The 12,948-nt window shown below is 49.4% G+C and overlaps 1 protein-coding gene across 1 annotated transcript in view; it reads left to right on the top strand.

Annotated features, from left to right (window-relative positions):
• CLIC5 (CLIC family member 5) overlaps positions 1 to 12,948 on the top strand; it is a 103,577-nt gene that overhangs the window by 64,021 nt on the left and 26,608 nt on the right. Inside the window, exon 4 of the mRNA XM_086706996.1 lies at positions 3,628 to 3,734. Coding sequence (XP_086563122.1) covers positions 3,628 to 3,734 — 107 coding nt within the window. The remainder of the gene's footprint in view (positions 1 to 3,627; positions 3,735 to 12,948) is intronic.

The raw sequence follows: 12,948 nt of genomic DNA, 5'->3' as shown, positions 1-12,948 counted from the left end.
GCGTGCATATATATATATATATGTATATATTTATAGCATATATATATTTTTTTTCCCACTAATATGTACAAAAAATGTTTTCTTATGAGAAGCCAACTGTTTTACATCCCAGAATGAAACTTAAGTGCTTGTCTGAGATGAATGCATTTGAAATACGATCTCTTAAAAATAGAATGGAGAGAAATTGTCATCAGTTAGAGCAGGGATCAGCAAACTTGTCTGTAAAAGGCTAGATACTAAGTCTTTTTGGCTTTAGGGGCCATAGAGTCTGTGTCACAATCCTGCTGTTGTGGAGTGAAAACGGCCACTGACAACATGAAATGAACGGACGTGGCTATGTTCTGATAGAGCTTAGGAACGCGGAAATACTATTTTTCATATTATTTTCACATGTCACAAGATACTGTCCTCCTTTTGATTTTTTTCAGTCATTTAAAAATGTTAAAAACTATCCTTAGCTCATGAGAGGTATATAAACAGATATTGGGCTGAGTTTGGCACATGGGCTGTAGTTTACTAACCCCGGAGTTAGAGCAATTCATCATCTCTGATTGTCATTAGACCACATCACAACCTTCAAAGATGCTTCTATGAATGAAACACTATTTCTTACTTAGCCTTTTAGAGAAACAGAATGTATTCTGTAGCCAGCCCACTTCTAGGCATATACAAAATATGGTATAAATATGGAGCTGCATTGAATGTACTTAACATCCTGGATAGTAGCCTTCTCAAGTCTAGTTACCGAAATCGGTGAGATTAATATTTGGATACACATTTCTCACAAAGACAAACTTCAAATGGGACAGTAAGCTATGCAGTAAAGTCTCAGTAAATCATAGTACTTAGAAAACTGGACAGTATTACCACCATGGCCCTTTGTTATCTGTCTTAGATTTGGTTCTATCTACCCATGTTGGGCCCACGCTGATTGTGAAGAAATGGTCACATTGTTTCAAGTCTGACCGAATGATGGCATAAAGCAAAGTAAAACAACAAATCCAAACAAATAGTCCACTGAAAATGCATTTTCCAGGCCCTTCTCTCTTTACCTTATCAAGCAAAAACAAAGAGCCCTTGGTAGTTATTAATAATAAAGGCAATCAATTCTTTTTTTTGTTTGTTTCAGGATCCCAAATAATGTTTTTTAAATATAATTTATTGTCACTTGGGCCAACATACAGTGTATATGGTGTGCTCTTGGTTTCGGGGGTGGATTCCCATGATTCATCGCTTACATACAACACCCAATAAGGCAATCACTTCTAAGAGCATGCCAGATTCCACATCCAAAGGCCAGAATAGGGAAGGTTGATCCTAAGTTCAGTATCTTGGATTACCTAGCATCTTGCAGGAAACGGTGTTGTGCCCGCAGTTATAGCAGATGAATCTGATAATTCCCGGTGTACTCAAGAAGACCTGTGTGCTGAACTTGTTCAGAGCGCCCTCTGCAGGTGAACAGAGAGATTTCATTCATGGTGCTCAGCCAGGCTGGAGGGAGGGCTTTGGGGCTTTAAGGGTAAACAGTAGAGTCCGTGAGAGGCCACAGGACAAGGGCCTGAAGAGCTGGGCTTCCAAAGTGAAACTGCCTGGGTTGGAGTCCCGGCTTTGCTACCTAGCCGTGTGACCTCAGGCAAATTGCTTAACTTCTCTGGGCCTCGTTTTTCTCATGTGGAAAATGAGCCCGATAATAGCAAAAGTTTTGTAAAGATAAATGACGAATACACATAAAGGGGCTAGAACAGTGCCTGGCACATAGCAGGCACTCAATACAATGTAGCTTTTGCTGATATCAGAGAAGTGATGTGATTGAATATGAGGAACACTGCTCCAGGGGCAGGCCAGATTCTCAGGGTCCCCCAACCATTTATTATCCATGGGCCCTTATAATGGCCATTTTACCTCTCTGGTCTCTGGTTGCTTTCCCTGTAAAATGAGGACCATAATGCCTTCTGTATCTGCCTGATGGCAGAGGGCTGGACCCAGTGACCTTCTGAGGACTCTTCTGATAGCAATATCTGAGATTAAACAGCCGCCTTGCATGGCCCAAGAATGGACGGTCTTACCTAATGGGCCATTTGAGGAGTGAAAGGAAGGAAGGAAGGAAGGGGGGAGAGAGAGAGAGAGAGAGAGAGAGCGAGAGAGGGAGAGGGAAAGAAAAAGAAAAAAAGAAAAAGAAAGAAAAGAAAGAAAGAAAGAAAGAAAGAAAGAAAGAAAGAAAGAAAGAAAGAAAGAAAGAAAGAAAAAGAGGGAGGGAGGAAGGAAGAAGGAAGGAAGGAAGGGGAAAGAGAGAAAAAAGGAGGGAGGAAGGAAAGGAAGGAAGAAAGGAAGGAAGAAAGGAAGGGAAAAACAGAGCAACAAGTAATTTTTAGAGACTTTTTGGTTCATATTACTTAAAACGTTAAAAGAAATTTAAAAAGTATTTTGCTTTTTAACATGAAGCAGTCAAACAGTGAGCAGTAGCTGGCTATTTATGCAGCGATCACAAAGGTCCACATAACTGTGTAAGTACGCATCTGTCCCCCATCTCCGTCCACCCCTGCCTGGTCGCACACATAAAACGTTTGTGAAATAACATTTCTGAAAAATTGGTCTGAATTGGTCACTTGGATGGTGCTGAGGGGGTCAAAGCCGTGGATTCGCACACAAGCAACCTTACCTCGTCCAGTTTTAGAGCCAATAGAAAACAGTCCTAACTCCGGGCTGCCTCATGTATTCTTCTGGTGTCACATGAAAGACTGTGCAGAGGTGAGAGGCTGGATCATTGCACATCTGTCTCCACGCCTGGAAATAAAACCACTGAAAACACTTGTGCTGTTGGAGGCTGGTGCTTTCCACATCTTTTTCCCTCACACAAGTAAAAAGTGTGCGAAGGAGGCACACCTGGGGGGCTCAGTCGGTTAAGTGTCTGACTCTTGATTTGGGCTCAGGTCGTGATCTCATGGTTTATGGGTTCGAGCCCCTGGTCGGGCTGCATGCTTAGCACAGAGCCTGTGCCTGGGATACTCTCTCTCCCTCCCTCTCTGCCCCAACCCCACCGCTCTCTCTCAAATAAATAAACATTAAAAAAAAAAAAAAAAAAAGAAGTGCGTGGGAAGGATATTTCAGAAGAGGACCAACAGTACCCTTTCTTTTGAGAAATGGTTTCCAAGCTTCAGCGGCAAGGTGTTTAGTATCCCCTGGCCCCTGGAATTAATTAGCTCAGTACAGTTAGGATTATCACCACAAGCCTGGCAGTGGCTGGTTATTTTAATATGATTTGGGAAACCTCAAGGACCCCACCTGGTGTAGAGACAAACTCCTCTAGAGTTTTGATTAGAGTCCTTTTGTTTGTCCAAACGCTGTTTGGTCATCTCTGAAGAGGGCACGACCCAGGCCTTCTGAAGGGTTTTTTCCGGCTCTCTGCCCACAGACTGTGTCCTACCCCCCCTCCCCACCCCAGGCAACTCTCCCAACCTCACTGGCCTCTGTTTTCTCTCTTTTCTCTGCCCATCCGCCCTATAGGATAGGTGTAAGATCCCCCAAAAGATCTGTAGATCAAACTAGAAACAGGGATGTTGCTAGTCATTTGGGGTAAAGGAGCTCCAAGTTGTCACTGATTCTAGAACACCATGCCTTCCATTCCAGGTACCCCAAACTGGCTGCGAAACACCGGGAATCCAACACGGCAGGCATCGACATCTTCTCCAAGTTCTCTGCCTACATCAAAAACACAAAGCAGCAAAACAATGCTGGTGAGTGGCTCCCTTCCACCCAGAGCCCCTGGAAGTAGTGACCTCTGCCCTGGGCACCTCAGGTACTTAGGTCAGAGAAGCACCTGGAACCAATGCGACTTGCTATTCGCCCACACCCGTGTCCCCTGTGACACAGGGGCTGTAGATCCTTCTTTTTGTCTGGTGCAAGAGAACGGCCCGTGGCCCTTTCTGCTGAATTTGGAGGGAGGGATGCACTTTGTGTTCTGAGCGCGCCTTACGGCACATCATAATGGCCTGCACAGAAGGTTCCTGCCTCGGCCATACCACTGTCCGTTTGTGCCACGTTCATAACCCTGCCTGTGTTCTCAGGAGGCCCTGATTGGAGCCACATATTCCAACTTCCTTCCAGTCCCTGAAAGCTTGCTCAAGGAAGGAGTTGTGCAGAGGCCATGGTGGGACGGCAAGCAGAGCCTTGCCCTACCGCAAGTGCAGAGGGTGCTGGGGAAGCCACGTCTCAAGACCTGGTTCATCCTCCATGTGGCCTTGGCTACAGAGCCCAGGACTAGTTTTCTTATGAGGCCTTCTCGGAGGGGTCCGGGCGCCTCATTTAAGCTCAGTGCACTTTAAGTCCCTCATTTGGCCTTTCCTTTAAGAATTCGCCGAAGCAGTTTGAATAGAACTCACACTGAGCACGGGTAACACTTGAAGAACTGTGATAGGCCCCGGGAGGAAAAAGAAGAAGGATGAGAAAGTTCGCTTGCCTTCAAGGGGGAAAAGGAGCACCTTAAGGGTGGGAGCCTGGAGCCCAGCACAGAGCCAAGCAGAGCAGGGGCTTCATGAATCTTTGTGAATGAGTGGCCATCAGAGGAACACACAGTGGACCCAAGCAAGGTGGGAAATGCTAGACACTTTAGGAGATCAGAGGAGAAAGGCATCTTTGGGGACAAGGTGACCAGGAGGGGCAGCCATGCATGCAGGGAAAGGGAAGAACATTTTGGCAGGAACAGAGTTGGTGCCGTGGAAAGTAAATATTTTGGTTAACAGTTACTGAGGACCTGGGTGGTAACAGGCACAGACTAGATTCTAGGAAAACCAGAAACGGATACTTTCCCCGTCTTGAAAACCTGGCTGGTGCAGAAGAAAAGGCTTAAATTCACAAAAAGCCAAAGAGCAAGAAAAGAGGCAAGGGAGTCTGAAGAGCTCATTAGCTGCCATGGGGAAGGGGACGCAATATTTGCCAGAGGGGTTCCAGGCAGGAAGAATGTACCCCAGGGCCTTTGAGAAAGCTGCTTTGAAGGGGTTTCCCCTGGGTCATGAAGGTTAAGGGGGAGTCACTTGGCTGTGACTATAGGGAGGAGGTGATGGGGAGCTGGGAAAGTGCCAGTGACAGAGACTGGGGAGGGTGGCCAGAGCCCGAAGCGTCAGCCCGGGAGGTTGGGTTTTATCCTGTGGGCCATGCCAGCCATTAGAGGTGCGTGAAGAGGCGCCATAAAGAGAGTGGCCTACGGGGAGAAGAGGAAGAAGAAGGCATGTGGAGATATTTTAAACATGCTCCGTGCTCTTGCTTGGTTGAGGCCCTATTTGGAAATGGGATCTGCGCAGATATCATTAGTTAAGGGTCTCGAGATGAGATCATCCTGGGTTTAGCGTGGTCCCTAAATCCAACCACTGGCGTCCTTGTAAGAAGGGGAGAGGGCACACAGAGAGCAGGGGGGTGGGTCCTGTGAACGTGGTGCAGAGATTGGAGTGCTGTGGCCAGGAGCCAAGGATGCCTTGGGCCACCACAGCCTGAAAGAGGCAGGAAAGGACTCTCTCCCCCAGCCCGCCCCAGAGCCCTGTGAGGGAGTGTGGCCTTGCTGACACCTTGATGGTGGACTTCTGGTCTCTAAAAGTGGGTGAACAGATTTCTGGCGTGGTAAGCCGCCCAGTTTGTGGTGCTCTGTTGAGGGCACGAATGTGGCCCCTCACGGCTGTGTGTGCGAGGGCAGGCCGGGCTTGCCTGGCTGGGGACCCGAGACAAATGAGCCGACCAGTGGTTTGTGCTTGTCCCCCCCGGGCCAGGACTGGCTCTCAGCTCTCAGCTCCAGTTTGCAGATTCTACATCCAGGGCCCTTTCCTCTCAGCCACAAATACCTTCCTTCATACTTGTCAAAGCACCCTCGGGAGGATTCTCTCATCTGAGCCCTCCAGCTTTTTCAGGTTACAAACAGTATTTACATATTCTCCGTATTTACAGTTCTTCTATCCCCAAACCCAAAGCAGCAGTTTCCACTGAACATCATGTATCAATTTCTTACAAACTCAACACTCTCCAATTTTCATTGTTTCCACTTCTTCTCTTTCACCCTGTTTTTCTCTGGGTCGGGTTTTGCCCTCCTGACTCCTTCTCCCCCTGACTCATTTGCGCATTTCAGGGCTCCGGCATTTCTGCTGTCCCAGGGAGCCCATCCCCTTCATGGCCCTTTGTGCCGGTCTCTTCTCCTGCCTTGAGCTAGATGCCACGCATTTGTTCCTCCCCTGTCACCATAGCTTGGCCACCCCCACCCCTGCCCTTTTCCTTTCTTTTTCCTTCCCTCCACCCTTATCCCCGAGTTACGGTCTACTGGGTCCAAAAGTTCTGAGGCTTAGCAAGCCAGAAGCCAAGGCAGAGAGTAACACCATGGTCCACCCCATGCGGCCCCTTAACCTGGAAGACGGTCCACACCCCTCTCGGCTTTATCCCAGCTGTGGCAGGCAGCCCCTCGTGACAACTTCAGCAAGAGACCCCCGGCTTCCTCCGACATGCCTTCCTATACCGCTTTCCCATTTTTCTCTCTGGATCTTCAGCTCTGCATCTATTTCTTCAATGTCCTGTCTTCAGATTGGCCCTTATATGTTTTCAACTTTTTTTTTCTCTTGAAAAAAGCCTTCCCTCCCTCCCCTCTGGCCCACCCAATACTTCTCAGACCCCAAATATACAAGGGCCATGGCTTGTTCCTTTCCTGCCCTCATGACATCAACGTGTGAAAAAACCCAATACTGTGACATCGTCTGCATGCTGGGTCATCTCTCCACTCCCACGGTGGATACAGGGACTGCCATTCAAAATTTCCCTGTTTCACACAACATTAAAAGTCCTCAGCTACTGAGACCCAGACCCAATCCAGGGGAGCCATCCCCAGCTAGTACACAAGAGAATTCCCCCCCAGTTTGTACACACAGTCATTTATTCACTCAACAAACAGATGGCATGGAGTGGCCACAAGTCAAAGCTAATGTTTCAAGAGCTTTTCTTGAGCCACCCTGGGTGGCTCCGTCGGTTAAGCGTCCGACTTCGGCTCAGGTCACGATCTCACGGTCCATGAGTTCAAGCCCCGCGTCCGGCTCTGTGCTGACAGCTCGGAGCCTGGAGCCTGCTTTGGATTCTGTGTCTCCCTCTCTCTCTGACCCTCCCCCGTTCATGCTCTGTCTCAAAAATAAATAAACATTAAAAAAAAAAAATTTAAAGAGCTTTTCTTGTATGCCAGGCACTGTACTAGGTTCTAGAGTTGTGAAGACAGATGAGACAAAGTCATTGCCATCAGTGAGCTAACCAGGGGCTGTAAAACATATAAACAGGCGATTGCTGGCCGGGGTTGGAATTCTAGGTCTGCTGCGTCTAGAGAGACTTCTCTCAGAGCCTCTGTTTCTGCATCTGTGAAATATACTTTTTTTAAAAAATTTTTTTAACGTTTATTTATGTTTGAGACAGAGAGAGACAAAGCATGAACGGGGGAGGGGCAGAGAGAGAGGGAGACACAGAATCGGAAGCAGGATCCAGGCTCTGAGCCATCAGCCCAGAGCCCGACGCGGGGCTCGAACTCACGGACCGCGAGATCGTGACCTGAGCCGAAGTCGGACGCTTAACCGACTGAGCCACCCAGGCGCCCCGAAATATACTTAATAATACTTTCAATGTCTTCATTGCCACAGAAGGCAATTAATAGCATATCCCAGGTTTGTAATGCAGACTCATTTGCTTTATCAGTCGGTGCCTGTAAATCCTTTAGCACCATGCCTGACCCGTGGTAAATGCTCATTGAATGTTCACTTTGGGTCTCGCTGCTAATTGAACAAAATGAGACCAACACGAATATCGGCATCAGACGCTACCGCCTTAGCTCATACTCCCGCTACCCGCAACCAGCACGTTCAAATCTCCGGCTCGTGTCAGCTCATTTCCACTTGTTTCAGTGTTTCCCATTTTCTTGTTGCATTTCCCTCCTCTCCGCAGGACACGTCAAAGAGGGTCCGTGAGCTGGCTCCACCTGTTACACCTTTGGGATTGTTACGTTTGACCCCGAAGCCCTGGTCCTGTGCTCTGTCAGGTTGTCTATCACTGCTCAGCCTCCTCCTTCTGTCGTTACCCGATCCTGGTCCCCTTGGTCTGCTGAGACCTGATTCCACCTCCACGCCCCTCCATGCTCCCTTTCCAAACTTGTTCTTCACTCCGCTTAAAGGTAGCACTGACTTCCTCATCAGAATGTCCCAAGACCCCCATGGAGTAAGGTCCTACTCGAGCTTACTTTCTTATCACTTGGGATCCCCACTGCCACCCTGGTTCGTGGGGGAACCAAGGACCCTACAGGCAACTGTGTGGTGGTTCCAACTTGCAGCCTCTGGCATCGGCTGCCCGGGGCTCAGACCCCAGCTTCGCCTCTCTTCTTGCTGGCCTTGTGACACTGGGCCCATTATACCAACTCTGTGTGCCTCGGTTTCTCATCTGTAGAATGGGCGCAATAATTGTATGTATCTCATGTTATACATAACTATATTATTTTGATTACAATTACACATAGTTAAGTCCATGAGTGAGAAGAGGGGAGCACTAGGGACAACATGAAGGATCACCCATACTTATGGGAGGGCAGCAAGAGAGGAGTCAGGGAGGAAGGTTAAGGTCTAACCAGGGAGTAAAGAAGGAAGCTAGGAAGGGTAGAAGATGGAAAAGATGCTGAAGATGAGGAAGGAAAGTTTGTTTTTTTGAAGTTTATTTTTTTATCTTGAGAGAGAGAGTGAGCAGGGGAGGGGCAGAGAGAGAGAGAGAGAGAGAGGGAGGGAGAGAGAATCACAAGCAGGCTCCACACTGCTAGTGCAGAGCCCGATGGCAGGCTCAAACCCACGAACCATGAGATCATGAGCTAAGTCAAAATCAAGAGTCCGGACGCTTAACAGACTGAGCCATTCAGGCGCCCCCGTTTGTTTGCTTTAAGAGTGATCCATGGTATGAAATGCTGTGCACAGGGTCACGGGAAGCCTCGTTGTCGCACACAGCTGCCTGGAGCAGTCCTTGGGCGGCTTCTCCGGATACATCCCCTTGGCCTGCAGCTGCCCATGTCTCAGATCCTACACCACCAGAGAGGGTCCGGGCTGGCCAGAGGAGCAGGGCCCTTCTCCTTTGGCGGGAGGGGAGGTCTGCACAGGAGGAGACCATGGGGGAATGGGATCCAGAGCTCACCGGGAGGGAGCGCTCGTGGCCTGAGAAAGGACATCTCAGGATGGAGAGAGCAGCACTGGGCTTGGATTCGGCTGTAGGAGCCCCTGCTCTGAGCCCCTGCACGGTGCATTTTCAATCCAGCAGGGGCAAGTAGCTGGTTCAGTATGGAAGGTTTACAGCAGAAGGACCAGGGGAAGGCACCAGCTTTGGCCATCTGGTCTTCGGCACACCTGGTGACCCACCTGGTGGTGAGGTGTGACCAGCGGTCAGCTCTGTCCCCACCCCGATTGCCATGCTGCTTCCCCGAGAGGCAGAGTGCAGCGGTGGCCTGGCCTCCACCTTCAGCAGCGCTTGGGCCTACATCGCTCACGTCCTCCACCTCTCTCTGCAAGTGCTGCCTCCTGGACTTACTGCTTTCACCCTCCTCTGAGATGCCACCGCCACACGTGGAGGTCCGGTGACCTGGCGGCAGCCCCGACCCACAGCTCTGGCTCTCCTGGCTCCCGTACCCCATCCTGCTCCGGCACCATGCCACGGGGACATCGCTGCCTCTCTGGTTGTCCCTTCCCTTGAAGGGTTTTTTTTACACCCTCCTTAAACCTGTCTCCCTCACTCTGTCTTCTCCAAGAGGACCTGGGCTTTTCTCTCTGAATACCCACCCGTCTTCCCTTTTGCATTCCGAACCTTCAAACTGCCATTTCAAGACTCTAAAAATCTCTGCCCAACCCCTGGGCTTTCAAGAAACTCATTTTCGCTACTTCCCTAATCTGGGGGTAAAATACTATATTTAAAAAAAAATTTTTTTTAACATTTATTCGTTTTTTGATAGAGACAGAGTGTGAGTGGGGGAGGTGCAGAGAGAGAGGGAGACACAGAATCCGAAGCAGGCTCTGGGCTCTGAACTGTCAGCACAGAGCCTGATGCGGGGCTTGAACTCATGGACCGTGAGATCATGACCTGAGCTGAAGTCGGACGCTTAAGCAACTGAGCCACCCAGGCACCCCAAAATACTATATTTTTAGTTTACTTTTTCACAACTTCCCTTTTTCCTTATGCTTTATCCTATTAAGTCTACAGGTTTATTTCACTTTCTGTATATACTGTGCATTCTAGGCGATTGACAGGAGGGTCTAATATGCATCTTTAATTCTCTGTTAGTCACTATTTAAACAAATTTTTTTTTAATGTTTATTTATTTTTGAAGGAGAGAGAGACAGAGCAAGAGCAGGGGAGGGGCAGAGAGAGAGAGGGAGACACAGAATCTGAAGCAGGCTCCAGGCTCTGAGCCATCAGCACAGAGCCCAATGCGGGGCTCGAACTCATGAACCGTGAGGTCATGACCTGAGCTGAAGTCAGATGGACGCTCAACCAACAAAGTCATCCAGGGCGCCCCTCGTGTTGTATTGTTATGTACTTTTCCCCATTTTCTTTTTGCATGGAGAGGGAGCAGACATGTGTATGCACGTGGACTAAGACAATCCAGTATTTCTCCTGTTGCATTCACACCACACCTCCCATCTCCAGTCTCGTGCACGTGCCCACTTCCACGGGACTCTCTCCCCCTCCTAAGGGGTGTACAAAGCCTCACACCCCGTCTCTTTTATCTCGTCCACACCTCCTGTGAAGCCTTATGGCTTTCCCCAGCCACATTTGCATATTCCTTTTTTAACTCCTCTAACGCATACTCATCACGCTGCTGGTACCCCACGTTTCTGTGCCGAATGGTGTTTTTCCCAATTTGCATGATTTCCGGCTTTCAAGGCTTCCTCGGAATCCCCTCGTCTCTTCCTCCGTCAAGTGTAGCATTTTCTTCTATTTTTGTGTCTGTGTTCTTCCCTCCGATGAGCTGCCTCGTTATCCTCAAATGTATACTCCACTTGCTCAGGAGAGACTTCATAACCGCTCCCAGAGCCCATGCCCAGCAGAGCAGCACAGCAGAACGAGGTGAGAAAGAAAAACAAGGCGGGGGGCACCATAAAACAGAACTCAGGGTGAGCTTAAAACAGCCAGTTCCGAGAGCCGCACACACACGCAGACCGCAAATCTGGCACTAAACCTACCAGCGGACAAAAGCCAGAAGGGACCCCCGGTCAGCTACAGTTGGGTTCTCCCAGGAGACAAAACCTACCAACCTCCCGGAAGAATGACAAATTTTATTGATTTGAGGACTCCGGGCTTGGCGGAGCTGTTTTTTTCATTTACTTTGACCTTTGGCCTCCTTTGATTTCCCTTTCCTTTGTCTGTAGACAAAGCTGTCCGTCTCTTCCCTGCAGGCATTGGCCCCACCTTGCCCCTGCCCCCGACCCTGCTGGTGTGTATTACCCCTGCGATGTATTTTCTTTTTTTTTTTTTTTTTTCCCTCTCCTCTCTTGAGGAGCAGGAGAGAACTCTTTGCAGCCTCAGGCCTGTGTCACCAGCTTGCCTACTCTGTTCCATCGCAGCCTGCCCGTGCCTGTGTGTTTTTATCCTCACTCTCAGGCTCCTGGGCTGTGTTTGCAGAGACGGGCCCCTTTCCACTCATGCAAGACCCTGTGTGGTCCTAATACTCTTCCTAAAGTACTTGTCCTAATAAAATACGTCTGACTTCCTAAGCAAAGTCCTACACGCCTTCCCCGGGTACCTGTGATGTGCTGGATAGAGTGCTCTGTGTTGAGAGTAGGGTTTCACACGGGAGACTGAGCTGGTGCCCTCGTTAAGTTATAAGCGTAGTGGCCGTCGTCTTCCAAACTCAAGATCAGATGTCGAACAAATTGCCCTCATTGAAAATAATCAAATTAGAAGAAATTGGTACTGTCCCAGAAAATCCAGGACACATGTCCCCAAATGAAAAGCACCTGTTTGGGGCTTAGCCTTCTGTTCTCCCTCCTCCCCAACCCCAAATCCAAACCTGGCTGCCCCGCCACAGAGGGAGGGAGAGTATATCACGGCTTCCTTCTGCCGCCTCCTGGCCCCAGATTCTTGGCTGCAACACACAAGTTGCCGTTAGCCGCGGAGTTCTCTGAGCCGCTGTCGTGTGTTTACGAATAAGGGCGAGGGTTTCCTCCTTCCTGAGGCTCCTGTCAGCGGCTTCACTTCCAGGGACCTGGAAGCAAGCAGTGGGCTCTCCAGGTTGATTCTGAGAAAATGGGCAATCCAAAACCACATATCAGGAAGAGGACCCCTAGAATGTCCCGGAAAACTCTGCGAGCTCATCTCATCGTTGGGATGACCAGTCCCACTTGACCGACGTGTGATTGAATATCGCCACAATATCAGTTGCTCCCATCCTGCCCCCCCCTTCCCTTCATCTTCCCCCAGAGCCCTCACGGAAATGTGACCAAGCCAGCTGCACCTGCTTTCCCTGCCTCTTCCTTCCGTCAGGCCCGAATCTTTGAATTGTCCTGTCTTCTCTTCTAAGAGGTGATGTGGTGGGCCATCCATGCTCCTGGCTGATGCTGGTGGAAAAAGAATCTGTTTGCAACACTGGAAATTTTTCCTTCCCTTGCCATGTCCCCCGTGGTTTGTGTCCCCACGAGCTCATTCCTGTCCTTCCACCTCACAGCCTGCCCGGCTGGCTGACCACACCAGCAGACAGGCTCGTCCTGTAGCCACTGTGCACGCGCCTCCCCATCCCAGTGGCCAAGTACCTGCTTCCTAACATATACCCGTCACTCCCTTAGACCATCTCCATTTGATATATGGAAATTGAGGCTCACAGGCGCCACCCCGATATTAAGAAACTTGCCATTAAAATTGTAGAAAGGGCTCCCAGCAAAAGAAGTGAGCGTCCCATCCATGGAAAGGTACAAAAAGCGGCCG

Source organism: Puma concolor, chromosome B2 (genome assembly GCF_028749965.1).
Source record: "Puma concolor isolate L17-30 chromosome B2, mPumCon1.1.hap2, whole genome shotgun sequence".
NCBI lineage: Eukaryota > Metazoa > Chordata > Mammalia > Carnivora > Felidae > Puma > Puma concolor.
Note: the sequence above shows the minus strand (reverse complement) of the source record. Positions and strands in the feature narration are given on the sequence as shown.